Consider the following 21,650-nt stretch of genomic DNA (forward strand, 5'->3'; position numbering starts at 1 on the left):
CTCTCCAGCTGGTGGTGTCAGAAAGGGCACTTCCCACCAGTGGAAGGCTGCACCCTAATCTATGCTGGGTGCAAGTGTTGACTAGGATACAGACTGGTAAACTTCCAGTGCCAATAAATCTACCCCCATACCTCAGCAAGTGTATTCTGGAGTGGCTGACAGTGGAGTCAGCTCACAGTGGTGCTGTGAGTATTTATTGATGTGGAACATTTATTTCCTCTTTGCACAGAAATTGATTATTTTGTATAACTCCAATGATTTAGACCATAAGACCAATAGACATTGGAGCAGAATTAGGCCATTCAGCCCATTGAGTTTTCTCTGCCATTCCATCATGGCTTTTCCCAGATCCCACTCAACTCCATACACCTGCCATATCCTTTGATGCCCTGACCGATCAGGAAACTATCAACTTCCACCTTAAATATACTCACGGACTTGGCCACCACCAGTCTGTGGCAGAGCATTCCACAAATTCACTACTCTCTGGCTAAAAAAGATTCCTCCTTACCTCCATTCTAAAAGGTCACCCCTCAATTCTGAGGCCGTGCCCTCTGGGTCTGGATACACCCACCACAGGAAACATCCTCTTCACATCCACCCTGTCTAGTCCTTTCAACATTCGGTAGGTTTCAATGAGATCCTCCCACATTCTTCCAAATTCCAGTGAGTACAGGCCTAAAGCTGTGAAATGCCCCTGGTATGTTAACCCCTTCATTCCCAGAATCATTTTCTTGAATCTCCTCTGGACTCTCTCCAATGACAATACATCCTTTCTGAGATATGGGGCCCAAAACTGTTGACAATACTCCAAGTGCAGCCTGACTGGCATCTTATAAAGGCTCAGCATTATCTCCTTGCGTTTATCTTCTGTTCCCCTTGAAAGAAATGCCAACATTGCATTTGCCTTCTTTACCACAGACTCAACCTGTAAATTAACCTTCCGGGAGTCTTGCATGAGGACTCTCAGGGTCCCTCTGCACCTCTGATGTTTGAACCTTCTCCCCATTTAGATAATAGTCTGCACTATTGTTCCTTTTACCAAAATACATTAATCTTCCCCAACACTGTATTCCACCTGCTACTTTTTGCCCATCCTTCCAATTTGTCTAAGCCCTGCTGCAATTGCATTGCTTCCTCAGCACTACCTACCCCTGCACCTCTCTTCATATCATCCGCAAACTTTGCCACAAAGCCATCAATTCCATTTATGCTTAACATAGACTCATGTGATAAGACTTACAAGATTCTCTAACTGATTAGGCATAACATTACAAAACATGTACATAGTATTGAAGAGAAGTATAGGTTTTTTGTGTATATAGAGTTTTATTGACAGATGTATGATACATACACACACATATATATGTATGTATATATTGAATACAGAATAAGAAGACTGTACAGTACAAATTTGTGTTCACAGTTTGATATGACAAAATGTCATTACTAAACTCCCATGGGACAATCAGAAATGTTGAAGAAATAGTAAAAATATCTTAAAAATTTCACATCTTTAATTATACTGACTGCATACACTATTAAATGATTTAAATAAAGTTAACAAGACTTAATATAAACCCAGAATTACTCATTTAGTCTTAACTCTTGAAATATAATCCTATGTTGTTCTATATTTTCCAGCACAATTTACTGCTTAAGCTATTAGCAATAATCTGCTGGAGTATTCAAAAGCAGGCTTGCAGAGACGCTGACCAGATGAAATAATCTTAGCCATGTAACAGTGGAACGCTTAAATCTAAAGTGAAAGTACATAATGGTGAAAAGGGAGAATTATTTTTACAAATATGAGTAATAACATAATGATTTGCAGTGAAATTTCTCTGTTCCCTACAAGGATTTGAATTTTTTAAAAAAACTACAGATCCTAAAAATCTGATATAAAAGCAGAAAATACAAGAAACATTCAGTAGGTCAGGTGGCATCCGTGGAAAGAGAAACAAGAGTTAATATTTCCAGTTGAAATCCCTTTACTGGATGCTATTTGGCCTAATGAGTGTTTAGCATTTTCAGTAAGAATTTATAATATTCTTTTGAAAATTAGAAGTCTTTTTCTAACAGAGTTAGCTTTTTCCCTCACCAACTTTACCTACTGTTGCAGTCATCTGCACCAGTTGGAAATCTGGAGCAGGTGGAGAAATTTGTGCACCTGTGGGGAAGAGGGCAGTATGAACAGGGTTCTATCACGGCTGCAATGATGTTGAAGCGTTTTCCCCACCATTAATGTTGATAAAATCCATCCAATTTGATTGGTAGGGAGGGACATAATTTAGTTAATTCTGTTTAATTCTGTTTTGAATTCTTCACCCATGAATTATTTTGCTAATTATTAATTTTTTCTTGAATTCCTTTGAAACAAAAGCAGCAACTATTTTTTTTTTAAATCAATGTTTTCACGCCGAAATGAATTAATTTTCAGCATTTCCTGCATCCAGAAAAATAATGTTAAATTCATGGATCAGTGGAAATATTATTGAAAAATTAATTTGATTTCTAGTTAACCAAATACTGCTGTACAACAGAAATAGTGTCTGAGTGCCACTATTAAAAGCTTTACATATTAAAATTAAACTTCTAAGGAATATTTTTCTGAAAAATGTAGAATTGATAGCTACATACACTGCTTAATATCATCGCTGTACACAGTAGGAACATGATTAACTGTTCACCTTACTCATGCTTAGATTGGTTCAACCTCTTTTTATAATTGCCCCTCTATATGATTATGAAAATAAAAAGAAAACAATATTTGTTACCACCTTGACTTTTTATTTCATCTGTTCAGGATCACTTTTATACCGTCACAATAAGCTTCTCTAACTATTATCCCAAAACCAAATTCTAAACCAAAATGTATGTTCCCCTCAAAAAATTATAAAAATTCACATTTTAGATGTCTAAGATGAGAAGAATAGATTCAAACTGTGTATGCATCTAAATCCTCCTTCCCATCTCAGTATATGACACAGCACATAATGTGTGCTTTGTTGTCTTTTAAAACTCTTTCTGCTTTATTACTTATTTTTTTAATTTTAAAGCAGAGAGGTGATTTATTTTCACATCTCTTCTCCAAAAAATACTCCCAGATTATTATTCATGTTGTGAACATTACCTGATTACACCCATTTTCAAGTGCATTTTATTTTAAATTCTTCAACATATCACCCACACGGCTTCCTTACAGGAAATAAGTCACTCTTTAATATGAAACATAGAATATGTATGACTACTGTCCATAAGGCAGGCCAGCTGCCACAAGGTGTTGTGTTCACATATTTCAATTTTTAGCAATATTTTACCACGTTGTATGTGAACTACTGGTTTCTACTATTCTTGTCCTATTGCACAGAATGTAACATCTTGTGCCCCCGAAGCAGAGCATTACCTGTAATTCTATTCCAGACAGACATTCCTATCAGCAATGACCTACTCTCAATCTACTGCTTTGATGCAGATCATCTAAACGTTTACTTCTTCTCCACATTCACATGTTGGTTGAAATTATAAACACAAGAGAGGGTAAAAATTCACCTCTGGTCACGTGCACTAACACAGACTTTAATCCAAAGGCACTATTATATTAGTGAAAACAACTAAAGATGAATATTGATCCCCTTGGATCTAATTTGCTATGTGGTGAAATTCTGATCTTCCATGTAGAAAGCTTAACCTTACCAAGATTAATTAAAAACCCAATTTTCAACCAAAATGAAGTGAGAAAAAAAAACTAATCTAGCTCCAGTTCTGTCCCTGAACTGATTGGTTTGCTGTTGGGTTGCAGTCCACGGATCTAGATACCTCTATACTCTCCCTGAGTTATTTACTGATCAGTTAATTTTCACCTGCGACCATAGGATAGTGCAGGTCCACTTAATCATTGACAACTTCACAGCCATGTCCTTCCCTGAGAGCCACATGTACATCTGCTTTATTGCAACAAGTTATTGCTTTTGATTGCCAAAAGAAAGTCCTGCAACTTTTAATTTTTTTTCCAGAGACAGATTGTAGAATCTCCAGTGTTATCAGGAGCGTCTGGGTTGGGATTAACTAACTGTACAAATTCGAGACTGACTTATTTACCTTCTTTTCTGGATTCAGTCTCAAACTGGTCAGTGCTTTAAACAACATTGAAGGCCTGTAAAAATAAATGCATTTCAAATTGCAAGAATATAATCTATGGAATATGGTAGATTGAACTGCATTAAATTGATTTATATACATATCCCAATCTGCTGCAGGAGTCACAATACACATCTTACAGGAAATGATTTCTCAAATCATGAAGGTAAACTGAAAACTGGCATGCTGATGATTACTTATTTTCAGTCTCTAAGTAGAGGGAAATAATTCAAGATGTGTATTTTAAAAGCTGTGATTTATGGCTGAGGATGTTAGCAATCTGTGGCTTACAAACATATTTTCACAGGTAATTGAAACTTATCTTAATATAAGTTATAATGGTTTATCACTGTGTGTCCTGCTCATTTAAAAGTTTAAATGAAAAATATTACAGTCAATGTATTGGAAATGTTAGTAGTGATTAATTTTGATAAGCCATTCCAATTCAGCTAAAATTCTCTTCTCAAAATATGGAAGTAACAAGAAAAAATTGGATTTCAATACACTCCATTTTGAAATGTTTTAGTGACTGTAACAGTAATGTTACGCAGACCTGTCCTAGCGGTATGTAGAAAAATTAGTTTTGCCACTTATATACTCAAAGTATTCAATTTGTTGACTGGCTACAATGAGAGCTTATAAAACTTCAATAACTGCAAGCAATGGTCCAATAATAAGGATACTTAACAAAGAGTTAACTAATTGATGTTGTTTGAGAAGCTTAATATTATTGCCCCAATACCTTAAAATAATTAAGCAAGATATTACACATGTTGCAGTAAATGCCTTATTGGCAGATTGTATTTTCTTGTACTGATTTTCACAATTTTTCTTTTCAACAAATATACCTAATTTTTTCAGGGTGTTCTGGGTTAAGGTTGACTAGGACAGACCAAATGCTGCATTTGGTTATTGCATTCTATTCTACTAACTATAGGAGTATGTTAGGAATAGCTGCACAATTACAAATGTGTTATGCTGCTAGAATAACTAATGATGAGAACTGAAATCTTTGAGACATATATTGAAACAACCTCCTTTCTCACTCAGATGACTAAATAAGAGTCATGCTTGCTGATGTAAATTGATGTTTTGCCATTGTTCACAATTAGGTCAATATTGTTAAATTCAGAATGTGATTGCAAGACTTTTTTGAACTATCTGGATTATAAGGAAGAAAATTTTGGCAAAACAGTGTATAATTTACTGAAAATTTTACAAGTGACTGGTAAAAATTGAAGGTTTAGAGTTTTTTTGTTAATTTTAGACAATTTGTTCTGTGAACTTTTTTTTTTCCATTTGTGTTTACCCACTTATTTAAGTCAGTGAAAAAAAAATCTGAAAAGTAAAAATATTTGATCCAATCAACAATGAAAAGGTAGACTATATAGAGAAGCATAACTATGTTCCTGAATCACTTGCTTATAACCTCAGGTGCAAAAGATTGTCTTTTCTTCTTCTTCTTCCTTTATTAAATTTCAGAATCATTGTTGAAAGTCTTGAGAAAATGGTAATTGTGCCTTCTAATGGGTGAAATTTCTGGTAGCTTCACATGTGGAACAATATGAAGAGAAGTCATTGTTGATGTATCTTTGGTGCTTAACTTCATGAACTGGCTTGAGTTGATATTGAGATACAAATTTAACCACTGAAGGGAGTTCACCTTCAATAAATATACTGAAGAAATGTCACTGGATATTTGGCTACATGGCAATAAAGTTCCTAGGGAGCAGGTTTCCTCCAACGGAGACAGAAAAGATTTCTGCAGATGCTGGAAATTTTGAGCAACACACATAAAATACTGGAGGAACTCCAATTGTATCTTGAGGTCTTTTCTTCTTTCACAGTTGCTAGAGCTTGAATTTCATGAAGTCCTCCACCCTCACAGTAAAAATATTATAATTCAAAGCACAAACCAATCTCTGCACAATAAAGAGATAGCACTGTTTTTGACAAAAATAATCCATTTTAGATAGGACGTAGTTTTGGTGAAGGATATAGCAAAAAGCAGCATTCTATGGTGATGAAGGAATCTCTCTGGCAAGAACATTAAGGCCTATTAATCAGAAGAAATTCTGACAATTTCAATGAACCAATGAGACGATAAAGTGGGGAATGTTACGGACTAATATAAAGTCATCCTTATTGTTAACCATGACTCCTGCACATAGCAAAATGAGCTTTGTTTGTGTTTCAGGTGCTGAGAACATGGAAGTGTTCATCTGTTGAAGGATTCAGCCCAGCTGAATCTTGGTTAAGAAAACCTATGTGAATAGTTTGCATCTGATCTGGATTACATTGTGAACAGCGAGAAACTCAGACCAGCATGTGACGCTTTCTGTGCAGGGCAAGGTGGTCTGAACGAGAGAAGCTGCGGTCACAGTCAGGGCACTGGAAAGGTTTGATGCCAGTGTGCTTCCGGTAATGCCTGGTCAACTCATCCGAGCGGGCAAACTTCCACGTGCATCCTTCCCAAGTACACTTGTAGGGTTTCTCACCTTCAGGAACAAGGAAAAATGTCAGTTCAGTCATAACACAGAATCTGAAGTCTAATTAAACTGTGGACATAATGGAAGTAATGCCAGATCTACAGAACAAAGTAAATTTGAATTACAATAGTCTTTGACCCTGCATTAATTTTGTTTAAGGATTATTAACTATTTCAACTGCTGATTCATTAAAGCCCTGCAAACTCAGTAATACTTTAAACCATTGAAAGTATTTCTTGAAACCTGATACATTTGCAAAACAATGAATTGGACCCACTTATAGCTGAGTGAATTAACTGGTGTTACCATCAATCTGTTAGAATATATCCTTTCACTTGGATCTATGAATGTAGAGTTTGACTTTAAAGTTCATTAAAATTAATTTGTTCTCCACTGGTGTTAGTATGTTCCAGGCAAACCAAGAAACCTTTCTAATAAATAATAAAATGGCATGCTATTAGACAATGGTGATGGATACAGAATAAACATTGTAATAAATTCAAAGAATGTTGGGCCTGCTGGTGGCGCAATGACATCAGCGCCGGACTCCGGAACGAAGGTTCCTGGGTTCGAATCCAGTCGGGGCCGCTCCTGAGTACGCTTTCCATCCGTGCCGGGTTGAGTATTGAGATCGCAGCTCGACCTCGTTAAGATAAAGGGAAAAATACTGCGAAATGTCTGTGTGAGGAGTTGTGGGCCATACAGCCTCTCTCTCGTTCTGCGCCTTGTAAAGGCATGAAAAAGACATCATCCCGCCAACATCGCACACACACGCAGACGCACACACCAAAAAAAGTAAAGATAAATAAATTCAAAGAATGCAGGAAGTGGAAAAAAATAGAAAGCTCAATTTAATTCTCTTTTAAAATATCCTGATATAATGCATACTAAAGTCTTATCATAAGATAGCCCTTCTTATTATTACCTGTGTGTGTCCGCCTATGTGCCTTGAGGTGTGAACTCTTTGTATACACTTTATTACATCCCTCAAAGTCACATCTGTGTATACGACGCTTCCTTTGAGTATCTGGTGACTCAATAGGATGTGGTCTTCCAGCAGTATGTACGATAACTGAAGGAGTATGACTCCTGAAAAGAGAGAGAAATTTTGTATCACTTTTCAACTAATCACCTAACAGTAGATTATACACACAATGACAATACTAATCATTTATTTTCCCCTGCATCTTTTAGAAGTTCATAACATGAAAACTCTAGAATGAACACTGATTTACACTTTTCTCATTACACATCATGGATAGGTATGCCTTCTGTGAAAGTTCTTTTCTTTGTACTTCACCTTAAGTTTATATTTATGGTCAGCTTCAAATTTGCATAGTTGTTGCCAATCATGTTTTTTTTAAGCATATTTTTAGTCAATTTATCTTGCACAATACAAGGCACATTTCTCTCTTGTTATAGCTCAGCATTTAGTTGATATTTGCAGAAGATTTATTGGTGAGGTATGATGAATAATGAAGATGCTTTTGATAACAAAATACATAAAAGTAATAATTCTTGCAAAGCACAGTAATTCTGAAAAGCTTGAAGAACTATAATATTATGATTACTCTTTTATGAGATCTCCTGAGACCAAAGACTTCTGGTTAATCATTTCCCAGCAAGAATATGAGCAAAATCATGTCCATTTAGAGCAGTATGCACCTATAAAAAGCAACATTGGTTGGAATGAGCTGACCATTCCTGATTAGTTAGGAGCATCTGGATTGGCATCATTCTTCTAGCAAAATGTACAGGAAGCCCTGAGAAATACGTTTCCCCATAGGAGCTTCTGAAGAAAACTGACACTACTGTTAAGAAGTGGGAGGTGGTCATATGCCTGATTTTGTGCGTTCCCTACAGAGCAATCCATCAGTCCCCTCAATCCCATTTCCCTTAATCTACTCCTGTCAACCCCTCCCTCCCTCCCCCCTCCACTAGAACACTACCTTCATCTTCCCTGCGGCCCTATAACAGTGTATGGGGAATGCTATCACTTTTTAAAGGACTTCTTGCGATGTCAAAACATAACATAAGAAATAGGAGCAGGAGTAGGCCATCTGGCCCGTCGAGCCTGCTCCACTATTCAATAAGATCATGGCTGATCTGGCCACTGACTCATCTCCACCTACCTTCATATAACCCTTAATTCCCCTACTATGCAAAAATCTATCCAACCTTGTCTTAAATATGTTTACTGAGGTAGCCTCCACTGCTTCATTGGGCAAAGAACTCCACAGATTCACCACACTCTGGGAAAAGCAGTTCCTGCTCATCTCCATCCTAAATTTACTTCCCCTAGTTCTGGTCTCACCTACCAGTGGAAATGACTTTCCTGTCTCTATCTTATCTATCTCTTTCATAATTTTATATGTTTCTATAAGACCGCCTCTCATTCTTCTACAGCCACAGAGTTGAGGGAAAGCATGGGGTAGGGAAGAAAAAGTAATCCATTCTACCGGATGTGTAAACACATCCATCAAGCAATCCACTGCTCAGACAGTGTACTGAGCCAGGAGAGGCACTATGTCAATGCAAAAATAAGGGATGATCAGTATGGCAGGCCAGGCAACATTAGGTTTGAAGGCAAGCAAATTTAAACAAGTTGGGGTATTTTGAATGTTGCTTTGAAGAAGAAAACTATTGGCATCATTTATTTATTCCCTTCAAGATCATAAGGGTTCCTGACAGGATAATTATGAAGAATGTTTCATCTTGTGGGAGAAATTCAGAAATAAGGGTCATGGTTTAAAATAAAAGGTTGGGTATATAAGACAGTGGTGAGTTGGATTTTTTTTTCCGCAATGGGCATGCATCTTTGGAACTCCGTTCCTCAAAGGACAGTGAAAGCAGATTCGTAAGATAGAAGTGAATGAATTCTTTATAATCAAGAAGGAGAAATATTATTGTGGGAAGACAAGAATGTGTTTGCATTTAGATCAACCACATCCTTATTGAAGTGCAGAACAGGCTTGAAGGGCTGTGTGGTTTGCTTCTGCTCCTAATGCTCATGTTTGTGTTTTGGTTTGAATGTAAATCCAGGTGAGGCAGATACAAGGAGTTTGTTGTTGATTCCCTTTACTCATTCAGCAGAGTGGGCTTGGTACCAGGAAGCTGCAGATGTCTTTCCTCTGCATGCCAAGACAGTGACAAGAGAAGCAGAGGAAAAATGTAAGCTGTAGGTTTGGGTCACAGATCAAAGAGCAAGGTTCTTGTTTGGGACAAGGGAGCTCAGTGTGAAGAGCAGGGTTGGGGCATCAGTAATTAGTGGAGGTGAAAAGCTAAATACTGAGAATCACTACAAAGCATCAGAAGGGATAGGTGCTACTGGGGCCTTCGGACGTGACGTGCTCAATTTCATGAAGGGATGATGGGTGTTGTTTCATTATTGTCACGAATACCAAGATAGAGTGAAAACACTTCTGTTTTCAGTGCCATCCTGGTGGATCATGCGTAAGTACTGAGAGTTAGTAAAAAGAAAATAACAAACAAGAGTGTAGGAACTATAGAGAAAGTGCAATACAGGTAAACAAATAAAGTGCAAGTCGGATTGATGTGATAGATATTCACTGTTTGTGGACATTGATATTTGCCAAGCTCAGCTTTCTATACATAGCAGATGTGAGCTTCAGAAGATCAAAGCGTTGTTTTTAAGTAAGTTGAACCTCCATCCAAATTTAATTGTTTAGCTTCTGATCATAAGCAGGAGCCAGTCTTCAGTTCTTGATGTAAATGGCAAGCAGTAATCAGTTTGAAGCTGAAAACACAGCTTAGCAAACAAACACACTGTCTACAGAGCAGATGCTGGTTCACAGCACCTGCTCTACTGCTGAAGAGGTACAGTATAAAACTAGCTTATTTAATTTGGCATTTTCAAAACAGACAATGCTGGGTAAGTTATTTAGTTCAAGGAAGCTTGCAGACCAAATGGATAATATCACCTAATATATCAATAGCTGACCTATTAATAAGTTAGAAAGTTCATAGAGCCAGCTTCACAGCAGTGATTTTGGGAACCTGGGAACTCTATCTCCAGAAGCTTTTAAATCACTTGTGGTAAAGGATTTCTGAAAGGAATATTACATGTATGAAGCCACTCAAGTGGCAAAGAAATAGTATAAATCAAGATAGCATTTCAGGCTTAATAGGAATAATTAAGAAACTTTAAGAAGCATAACAGAAACATGGGGTGAACAAGAATCCATTCCCCGGCCTTCGATTTCTGCACTGGATGACTGGTTTGTCCGTGACTCTTTGGTATGTATTTTTAGCTTATAGGAATTATAACTGTGATTTGGAAATTCCCTGTATTTTAGAAATGGTTTGTGATTTGGAATCCTTTTACAAGATAGAAATCCTCTGTGGGTTTTAAATGTGTTTTAAGAATGTTGTTTGGATTTGAATGTGTCTCGCTGAAAAAAATGAACTGTATTTAAACTACTTTTGTTAGCTGGAAGCATATCCTCCTTGGCAGTGAGGGGGGACCCATGACTCAAAGAATGGGTATCAGCAGCTAAACTCACTGTGGAAGGTAAACAGGAAAGTGAACTAGTTACAGAAAAGGTAGTTACCATATAACCTCCCTTTAGTGAGAGTACGTGTGGCTATTTATATCCAATAGCGGTTAAGTCTTTGCTTGAGTTTAGAACTACACGGTCAGCAACCTATTACCAATATATGGGGAGATCAATAATTCATCTTTAGGATATCAGAGGTCTGTTCAAGAGTCTGATAACAGTGGGACAGAAGGTATCCTTGAGTCTGATGGTATGTGGTTTTAAATTTTTGTATTTTCTGCCCCAGGAGAAGGGAATGGCTACATGTGATAAATTTTCAATTTAAAGAGCACTGGACATCACAGGCTGTTCAGGAACTCCACACCTGTTTGGGAACCACTCCCTTACATTCCCTAAAGCAGGCCTTCACACTCTGCAAAGAGTGGTCTGTGAGTGCTGATGCCGTACTGAATTTCACACCTGTGAAGTCCTGATTCAAGTTGTACACTGTTGATCATCCTGCAAGTGAAACATCAAATTTTGCAATGAACCCAATCTATCCTAGAACACAGATTTTTACTGAAGAGTTTTCTAATTAATTCACATTATGTGGCATAATGAGATAGAATTTGCAGTAATTGTTACTGACAGAAGAATATACAGCTACAATGTTTTATGGGAAAAGCTTAAGCACTGGAAATATGATTTGGAATTAATAGATCAGAGATCTTCTAATCCAGTGGTCTTAAACTGAGAAAATCTCACATATCTCCATTCACTTCGTTCTAGTTCTAAACATTTTTCCCACTCATCTGCCAATATCTAATGGTGTAGAAGTACATTCAAGTAAATTGACTTTAATGTCATTCTAACAGAGAAACGTGCATCTGTTCTGACGAAGGGTCTCGGCCTGAAATGTCGACTGTACCTCTTCCTAGAGATGCTGCCTGGCCTGCTGCGCTCACCAGCAACTTTGATGTGTGTTGCTTGCATGTGTTCATTGGACAGGTTCTAGGTGGCTTAAGGTTGTCCAATCATCATAAATAATGGGGGGGAGGGTAGGACACATATTTTCTAAAGTATTAACAGCACACAAAGAATCTTGTTAATACTGAAATACAAGAAAATACTGCATCAAATGGCTCACAGATGTATTCCACAAACTGCAATGAGAAAAATGAACACAGACTTTGTTTTCTAGATGACAGCAATAACACAACGAGCTACCTCAATATTCACTCTCTGAAGAACGGGATTGAACCAGTTAGACAAGCCACAATATGGCATTGAAAAATAATATCATACAAATCATAAAATTTACCAGCAAATGTTGTTTGCTTGAATTTTCTGATTGTATTTCTAAACATTCTGAGTGACATATTTCCAGCAGACTTGCTCTTCAGCAATGTCCTCTATGTCCCAAGAGACAAGGACCCATCCTGGTGAAAATACTTTCATCTTTGTTTATGTACAAGTGTGTCAAGAATGTAATGAATTTGATATTATCCTACAGTATCACAACACTACAAATTCTGTACTTCAAATACTAGAAGTGTAATTGTAGAACCATTGAAAAAATGTAGTTTCTCAGCAACAGTAACACTTTTTCTGCCTTCTGTTGTTGTTTTCCCTTGTACTACCTTAATGCAGTGTTGTGGTAAAATGATCTGTATGGATGGCACACCAAACAAAGCTTTTCACTTTACTTCAGTACTTGTGACAATAAGAAGCCAATTTACCAATTTAATCAGTCCCATTTAAATGGGAAAGAACTGTTCTTGCCACATCACAATGAACAGTTTATTTCCAAAGAATAATAAGCCACTGAGAAACTGTTTAATGCACAGATGCAGAGTTCTGAGTTAGAATTTGTGAATGTTGAATATTTCTGAGATGAAAGACAAAATGCAGAACGTACTCAGCGGACCAGGAAACGTTTATGGCGATAATAATAAAACTGCAGACATGATTGGTCAGAAATAAAACCCAAAAATGCAGGAAGTGCTCAACACCCAAGACACCTTCTGTGGGAAAGCAGAGTTAACTAACCTTCTACTTCATCTGACCCTTCATCAGAACAGTCATCAAAATGTTAATTCAGTTTTCTCTTTCAACAGAAGCTGTCTTGTGTGTTGAGCACTTACTCTATTTTTGTTTTATTTCAGACTTATCGCATCGGCAGTTTTGCATTTAGTTTTGAGTTGACTTTTTCCCCCCAGAAACTTTCAGCAAAGGTACTTTATAGTTACTACTAGGAATATACTTTCACCCTGTTAACTGTACAGAGAAGTGAAAAGTTCATACCCATGGCGGCAGAAGAACCTTATCACTAAAACCTATTTTTTATAACTCTTGATAAATGAGTGGATGCTATTGCCTTTCCAGATTAGAGTATCACCATGACTTCAAAGAGATTTTTATTGTTCTATTATCATTGTCATCATCAAGTGCCATGTTGTATGACACGGGTGATTGTGGTCTGGACCACGATTGTTCTTGGCAAACTTTTTCTATTGAAGTGGTTTGCCATTGCCTTTTTATGGCCAGTGTCTTTACAAGACGGGTACCCCAGCCATTACCCATTCTCTGAGATTGTTTACCTGGCGTCAGTGGTCACAGAAGCAGGACTTGTGATATGCGGGTGGAGCTAAGCTTACACTGCACCTTGCCCAGTGGTGACCTGCAGGCTAATGACTTACACTTCCTTTGGTAGAGACATTTCTCCACTCCGCCACCCAAATTGTTCCCAAACCACTGTTATAAACACCAAAATAAGCCTTTCTGAAGTATTGTTCTTTCTAAATGAATAAATATAACAGTTCTATATTACATTTATTTTCAGCATTATTTTGCACAAAAAAAACTTCCAGACATTTATTGTCATATTGTGTGACAATATTTGAGGCACATTCCCCTTTCGAGCATTCCACACTGTAGGACTGACCACACTGAGTAAAAAAATTTGTCCATTATGTTTCGATATTGGCAGGGCAATGTATTTTTTCCCCATAAAATCTATAAAATCTTCCTCCATGTCCTTAACTGTCTTTAAAAGTTCAGAACTCTGGATTTTTACTGCAGGAGCCCCTCCTCCGATCTGCTATTAAACATTTCCTGTTGTTTTGATACAGCCTGAAGGGTGTGGCTTCTCTCAAACATTGATGTCAACACCTAAAAGTAGTTTCAACTGTGGGCCCCACCCACAGGATGTCTGCTGCAGAGTCACCACTTCATAAGCAGATTTCCAAAGGCCTCGTTTGTTTATCCAGTCTAAAGAAAATAGGTGTTTAAATAGATGACCTGAAATTCATTTATCTGCTGAAAAGCTGCTGTGAGATTTTATGAGTGTCATCTTCTTTTAATAATGACCATATTGCTAAAATTAGCGTGGAAAGGAACTACAAATTTTTAAGTATGACCAATCACAAAGCTAATTAACAGCACTTTACCATCAATTAACATATAAAGTTGCGGATTTATTCCGTCCTTTATTTAGAGTAGGCAATACACATGGAATGCTGTAGAACAGATTTGGTAAATGCATTTAACTGTCATGTGATGGAAAAGTATAGTGATTATACTCACATTTATACGGATGGTGCGAAGGAACCTGAAACAGGAGTGACAGGGTTTGGGGTGGTAATACCAGCAAAAGAAATTGGAATCAGCAGAAGAACATCTAATAAGTTAGGGGTGTTTACAGTGGGGATGCTGGCAGTGTTGGTTGCGTTGCAATGGGTGCAGAAAGCCAGACAAGCCAAAGCATTGAGATGTTCAGATTCATCCTCAGTTCTAGCAAGTTTAAGGTCTTTTCACACATGGAATGCTGGAGGAACTGAGCAGGCCAGGTAGCATCTATGGAAAAAGAGTAAACAGTTGATGTTTGGGGTCAAGAGTCCTGAATGAGAGGTCTTAGCCTGAAGCATCAACTGTTTCCTCTTTTCCATAGATGCTGCCTGGCTTGCTGAGTTCCTCCAGCATTTTGTGTGTGCTGCCTGGATTTCCAGCATCTGCAGAATTTCTCTTTATTTAGACAATTCTTTACAAAATATTGATGCTGAAAGAAGATTATTATGCATGTGTAACTGCTGAGGGTGGGTATGTATTTTAGACTGCATGGTAACTCTTAAAAATAGCTGAGATAGTGCTGAGCCACATGCCTATTCTGCACAATATAAATGCTTCTTTTAGAACAGAAACAAGTCACCATTAAAAAAAATTAATGTGTCAGGCATAGATCTAATGGTGACTATAGTATCACAGATACAATACTTTCTTACTCTACAAGTAGACCCGAAGAGAGTTGGTGTTCACATTTCAGTTTGAAATTCCTTTATTCTGGGAAGGGTTTTTGATCAGAACTTTGTTCCTCTTTCTACAGATGCTGCCTGATAAATGATTTTATTTCAGATAGCCAGCATCTGCAGTTTTTAAAATTTTAATTCATAGGATGTCAGTGTATAATCTTCTCTACTCCTGTTTTAAACAATGAACGTACCAAAAACTCTATCCCAGCCCGTGTTCTGTACTCATTGACCCAACTTGTCTCCCAATCTACCAGCACTTCAGTTCTTCAATACTTATTCTTGTTTACAAATCCCTCTCTTTCACTCAAATAACTCTTTGTGATCTCTGCCTTCCCTTGAGTCAGCAGCTTTGCCTCTGTTTGAGACCCTTCCTCTGGACTAAAAACCAGTATAAAAAGGGAAGAGAAACAGGGTGGAGCAAGAGCTGGCAGGTGATGGGCCTTTTTAATTGTTTTTAACTGACAGCACAATAGTGAGGGACTAGGCCTAAATGTGTAACAGACAGGAAGAGGGAGGATTTCACTTCTGTTAAAGACTTTGCGGAATTATTGGGCTTTGAGCAAAGAGTGGCCTGCTGGAGGAGTGCAGCAGGTCAGACAGCTGGACGGAAATGAGCAGATAGTGCTTTGCGCCCAGAATCTTTATTGGGACTGAAAGAGTAGAGGGGGAGATCGCTAGTTAAAAAGCGGAACCATGGAGCGGGAGTTGGCAAGTGATGGTTTAATCCAGGTGAGGAAAGGTTAATTGGCAAATGGGGTCAGGTGGGGGAGGAAGGACAGAGATAGCAAAAGAGTTTGGGAGACAACAGTTGGCTGCAGGTTATGGAATCTGGTAAAGGAAGATAAGAATTTTGAGAATTTTGCATTTTGAGAATCGCTTATCAGATTTTATCCAAGCAGTCTTATTTATCTCGAAATTAATAACTTGCAGGTTTCACACCAAGGATTTTGGCTTGCAAGTCCAGTATCAACACCAGGTTTCTGTAACAATATTAATCACTTTGGGGAAAATTGTGGGGGTGGAGAGAGTTAAATAAAACTGACTAGCACTAAAAGGTATTTAATTACTAAGCAAAATATAAAAATGTGTCAATATTAGCAGAGGTAATCATGTTTTAAATCCCAAAACAGCTGATATTAAACTGTAACAATTCCATTCAGCAACTTGTATGCATTGTTGGGTTAGAGAAGTAAATACAGACATGCTTTATTAGTCTACATGGCACTCAATAAGCTGATGCACAATAATGTTCGTAAACATCTCACGATGGAAGCTTGTTTTTTGTAGTTTTCTAATCTAACCTAAGGCAGTGTCTGGGAACTACAATTAACCAACCTCATGGTTCTGGGTTGGGTGGGGTGGTGTTAGTGGTCTTGAGATTGTTGCTTGCTAATAACCCACATGTGTTAATGAGGAAAGGATGAAGCCCAGTGAAAATATTATTTACATTAAATATACTCAGTACACATTCCATCTCATGAATGGAAAATAGTAATGGACAGGAATACATTGGCTAAAATGTAGCTCAGAAGGACACTATGGTCTTTGGAAAAAAAGAGGAGAGAATTTATCACCAGAAGAAGAAAATATATATTTTAGTATCTATTTAATTTTCTACTGAACCGAAGGATGTGAACTACTGCTTGATACTCTACCACAGTGTAATATCTACACAGCAGTGTGGTATTTCTCCACACTATATAGACTAATGGGAATTGCAAAGCATAAACATAGAAAACCTACAGCACAATACAGGCCCTTTGGCCCACAAAGTTGTGCTGAACATGTCCCTACCTTAGAAATTACTAGGGTTACCCATAGCCCTCTATTTTTCTAAGCTCCATGTACCTATCCAAAAGTCTCTTAAAAGACCCTATCGTATCTGCCTCCACCACCGTTGCTGGCATCCCATTCCATACACTCACCACACTCTGAGTAAAAAACTTGCCCCTGACATCTCCTCTATCAGGTCACCTCTCATCCTCCAAGGAGAAAAGGCCGAGTTCACTCAACCTATTCTCATAAGGCATGCTCCCCAATCCAGGCAACATCCTTGTAAATCTCCTCTGCACTCCTTCTGTGGTTTCCACATCCTTCCAGTAGCAAGGCGACCGGAACTGAGAACTTTCAAAGATTCCATAATTTATCATTTAAGCCTGACATACTCCATTAAGTGTATGGGTGTATGGGGTGTCCAGGGAGGGGTAGCACCTCTGGTGAAGGGGCTTGTCGTGTCCATTCTGGGGGAGTGGACACTCCGCGATTCCACATGGCTCCAAGTAGCTTTTTACATGTGGCAGTGGCCACACCCCAGTACACCGCTTCAACAGGTGGGCTAAAACAGGTGAGGGTAGCCTTTTACCCTGGTGAGATAGTGACATGCCTGTGGACTGGGTGGGTGAGATCTAGAGTGAGATCCAATGGCCAGGAAGGCAGCACTGTAAAACTCTGTGGAGAGTGAAGAGCATGACAAGCCTCAGAAGATGTCATGGTCATCTATTGCAACCAATAGATAACCTCAGTTTGTGATGCTTGTTGCAACACTGGACCAGGACATCTGAGGTCAAGAGAGTGGAACTGCCCCAGTACAATGGCTTTTCCACTTTAAAAACTCTCCTGCACAGATTTCCTGTCATTGTTGGACACAATGGGCAACTACCACTCCATTAAATAATGAAATCATAACTAGTTCTCTAATCAGCTGTCAGAATTCACCAATTCTGACATAAGTGTTTCATTCATGAACCTGGAGTTCTCAATGCCTTGACATTCTCTCCATTAGGCAGTCCACTGGGACCAAAGGTAAATTGTTTCCATTTCAGTTCTGTGATGAGGCCAATGTGGCACCCACAGAGGTGGTGAAGGAGGTGCCTGAAGGTGTGAGTGAGTGAATAGTCACAAGGAGGTTCACTCCTTCCATTATTTTCACTAGGCGTCTGTGTGCTTCTGGAAAAAAATGCATAACATTCATTGCCTGCAAACTCTCGGGAAAAAGTATTCATAATCCCTCAAATGGGGAAAAAAATGGTATGTATTGAAAACAGGAGGAAATGCTTTAAATTAAAATATAATTTAGAGTATCTTTACATCCTTCAAAAGAGCCGTGAATGTCAGGGTGTGAATAGACAGCAAACAGGCAAGTTATTTCCATGTGATACATGACAGAGAGAGAGAGAAAAAAAAATCAACATTTCCCTAACTTCAGACTCTTCAAAAATGAACACAAAATTATAAAACAAAACCTAACAAATAGTTTTGAAACTGTAGTTAAGAAATAACAAAGGAAATCTCATGGTGTCTGTCTGAAATTTCACTTCCTGTTACTTTAAAATAGGTTATGTTTTAGCCCTTTTCATATCTCCAACAGGCCACTAGATTATAACAGCAATGTGTTTATAATACAGAACTTGTGCTCCAAATGCCAGTTTAAAAAAAAGTAGAAAAAGCAGACGATGGTAATTTATTAATCTGAATTTGCATTTAAAATAAATTTAGAAATAAAAATGTTGCAATGAAATTATTAGTTGTCATAATTCTTGATTGATTTACCACTTATAACTGCACACTAAGGATAAAGTGAACAGATAATATGATAAATCCATAGCTCAGAAGCATTTCAGATGACATACAAATAAATGATGTTTTAAAAAATTCAAACAGCTTCCCAAGTGCTTTGATTCTCTTGAAGAGCTGGGATTGGCTTGCAGATAAATCACCGATAGTTTTACCTCTTCAGTGATTGCTTAAATTGTTTTGCTGAAGAAGATGTGGAAGAACATATGTGGCTCACTGCTTTGAAGATGCAAGTTTTTGGATCAAGTAATGTACCAAAAGCTTGAGCAGAAACTGAAGTTTCCACGTACTGCGATGGATTGCTCGACAGTCACAGACACTGCCACTTGAATGAAATATCAAAGCAAGAAAGATCCTTTGGCATTACTCAAGATGGAGAAGAGGTGTAACTTCCTTTATCCTGGCCAATATTGACCTGTCAGTTAACATCACTAAAACTAAAACTGGATACTACGGAGACAGAAGAGATTACACATGTTGCAATCAGGAGTAAAAAGTGGTGGGTGTCAGATGGAAACAGGTAAGGGAAAGAAGATGGACAGGTGGGACAGGAGATAGAAAAGGTCAAGTGGATAAATATTGTGGATAAAAGTAGGTGGATAAGTATTGTGGAAAAGGTGAACAAAGGTAAAGGTATTCTTGTACACAATCAGGAAAGCTCACCAATGCCTTTACTTTCTGAAGAGGCTGAAGAGAGCCGGATTACGCACATCTGTACTCACATCATTCTACAGATGCACAGTCAAGAGCATTCTAACAAGCTGCATCATTGCATGGTACTGGAAGTGCACTGCGGTGGACAGACAGGCTCTACAATGGATAGTCAAAATAACCCAATGCATCTACCAGCACCAGTCTACTAGCCATCAAGGATGTATATAGAGAAAGGTGCCAAAACATCATGAAGGATGCCACCCACCCTGTTCATTGACTGTTTTCCCCACTCCCATCAGGGAGAAGCCTACATTGCATCCATACCAGGACACAGGCCTGGAAAAACAGGTACTTTCCCCAAGCAGTAAGGCTGATCAATACTTCCACCCACTAACCCACCACTCCACATCTTCAGCCACCACTAATTTATCATTTCCTATCACTCACCTTATGTACAGACACTCCTGTGGCTAACATCCCTTTATGGAAATACAATCAGTGTATATAAGCTATCTTATGTATTTATATTTATTGTGCTTTTTAAATTATTATCTTATTCCTTATCTCATGTTTTATTGTGCTGCATCAGATCTGGAGTAACAATTGATCTCTTTTATATTTGAAATGGCATTGAACAATCTTGACTCTTCAATTTTGAGATAGAAAGATCCAGAAAAAGGAGAGAAGAGCTAAGAAATTGTCCGAGTGAATTTAATGGCAGGGTGGAACTAGATAGCAAAGGTGATAAAATTGACAAGTTCTGCAGGAGCGCAGGATGCAGCACCAATGCAGTCATCAATTTAGTGAAGAAAGATTTCGGAAGGATTGCCAGAGTAGGTTTGGAATAAAGACTGTTCCACACAGTCAACGAAAAAGTGTAGCTGGGGCTAATGGTTACATCCTTAATTTATAGAAAGTGAGAGGAATTGAACGAGAAGTTGTTGAGGGTAAGAACAAGCTTCTGCCAGATAAATGAGTGTGTTTATGAAGAGGAACTGGTCGGGTTCTGGAGGTTACTATTCGATCATGTGCAGAAGATTGCTCTGCATGAATTGGTGGTTGTATTTCCTCCATGATAATGCTGTCTGCACTTAAATCATTGGTAAAGCACTGGGAAGCCATGAAGAGGATATAGAATAGTCTCCATAAATGTAAGCAGTTCTTTTAATAAGTCAAAATCTAGGGAATGGTCTCATCACAATACTTGATTTAAAATGCTATGGTTCTACTGAATTCATACAAGAATCTTCTGAGTGTTTTTCTTACGTTGACCAATTTGTAAAGTTTTGTTATCCTTTTTGAAAGCAGTAACCTTCCTGTGGTGTACAGACCTACTTTCATGTCAGGCAAACAACTTCTACATAAGTGACAAGAAAGGCAAGTGAGATGGCTCTGAGAGGTAATATTTTGCTGCTGAGTAACATAATTAGGAGTAAAGGGTAGGGGAGAAAGCAGCTCCCCCTCAATCAGTTCCTCCTTTCACTCCCTAAAGTTACCCACTGTGGTTATTAGCCTTCATATTTTAATGCAGCTAAATAAATGCTGAGCAGAGGTGCACACTTACTCGTGCGATGGAACTGGCTGAATAGGACTGACAACTGAAGACGACACCTCGTTGATGCAGTTATCTAACAGTTCATACTCCTGTTTGTGATTTATTGCTTTCATCACCATATCTCTTTGATCATCGGCGTCGAAGATCTGAACTAGTCACAGAGAAAAAAATGAACAGTCAACACATGATAACACTTTACCTGTAAAGATTAGACTACGTTAACATTTGATATCAGGCAACATCCTCCCCCAATCTCGCTTTCTCTTATTTTATTTTTGTTTTTTTCCAAAATCTAATGTTCAAAAATATGTGGCTTTTTAATGTCATTAGAAAAAAAATTAGATCTGAATAATATCAAAATGTTTTCCAGTTCCATTAGTTTAATAAGTGTAGGCTTATTATTCTGCATAAATTTTGACCTGTTGAGCAGCAAACT

The 21,650-nt window shown here is 38.0% G+C and overlaps 1 protein-coding gene across 1 annotated transcript in view; it reads right to left on the reverse strand.

The window, feature by feature from the left end:
- Positions 1–1,320: 1,320 nt before the first annotated feature.
- Positions 1,321–21,650, reverse strand: part of LOC134344078 (Krueppel-like factor 3) — a 142,043-nt gene continuing 121,713 nt past the window's right edge. Inside the window, exons 5-7 of the mRNA XM_063043299.1 lie at positions 21,224–21,365; positions 7,555–7,718; positions 1,321–6,638 (exon numbers count right to left, since the gene is read on the reverse strand). Coding sequence (XP_062899369.1) covers positions 6,457–6,638; positions 7,555–7,718; positions 21,224–21,365 — 488 coding nt within the window. The 3' untranslated portion in view covers positions 1,321–6,456. The remainder of the gene's footprint in view (positions 6,639–7,554; positions 7,719–21,223; positions 21,366–21,650) is intronic.

The sequence above is a fragment of the Mobula hypostoma genome, chromosome 3 (genome assembly GCF_963921235.1).
Source record: "Mobula hypostoma chromosome 3, sMobHyp1.1, whole genome shotgun sequence".
Classification (NCBI taxonomy): Eukaryota; Metazoa; Chordata; class Chondrichthyes; order Myliobatiformes; family Myliobatidae; genus Mobula; species Mobula hypostoma.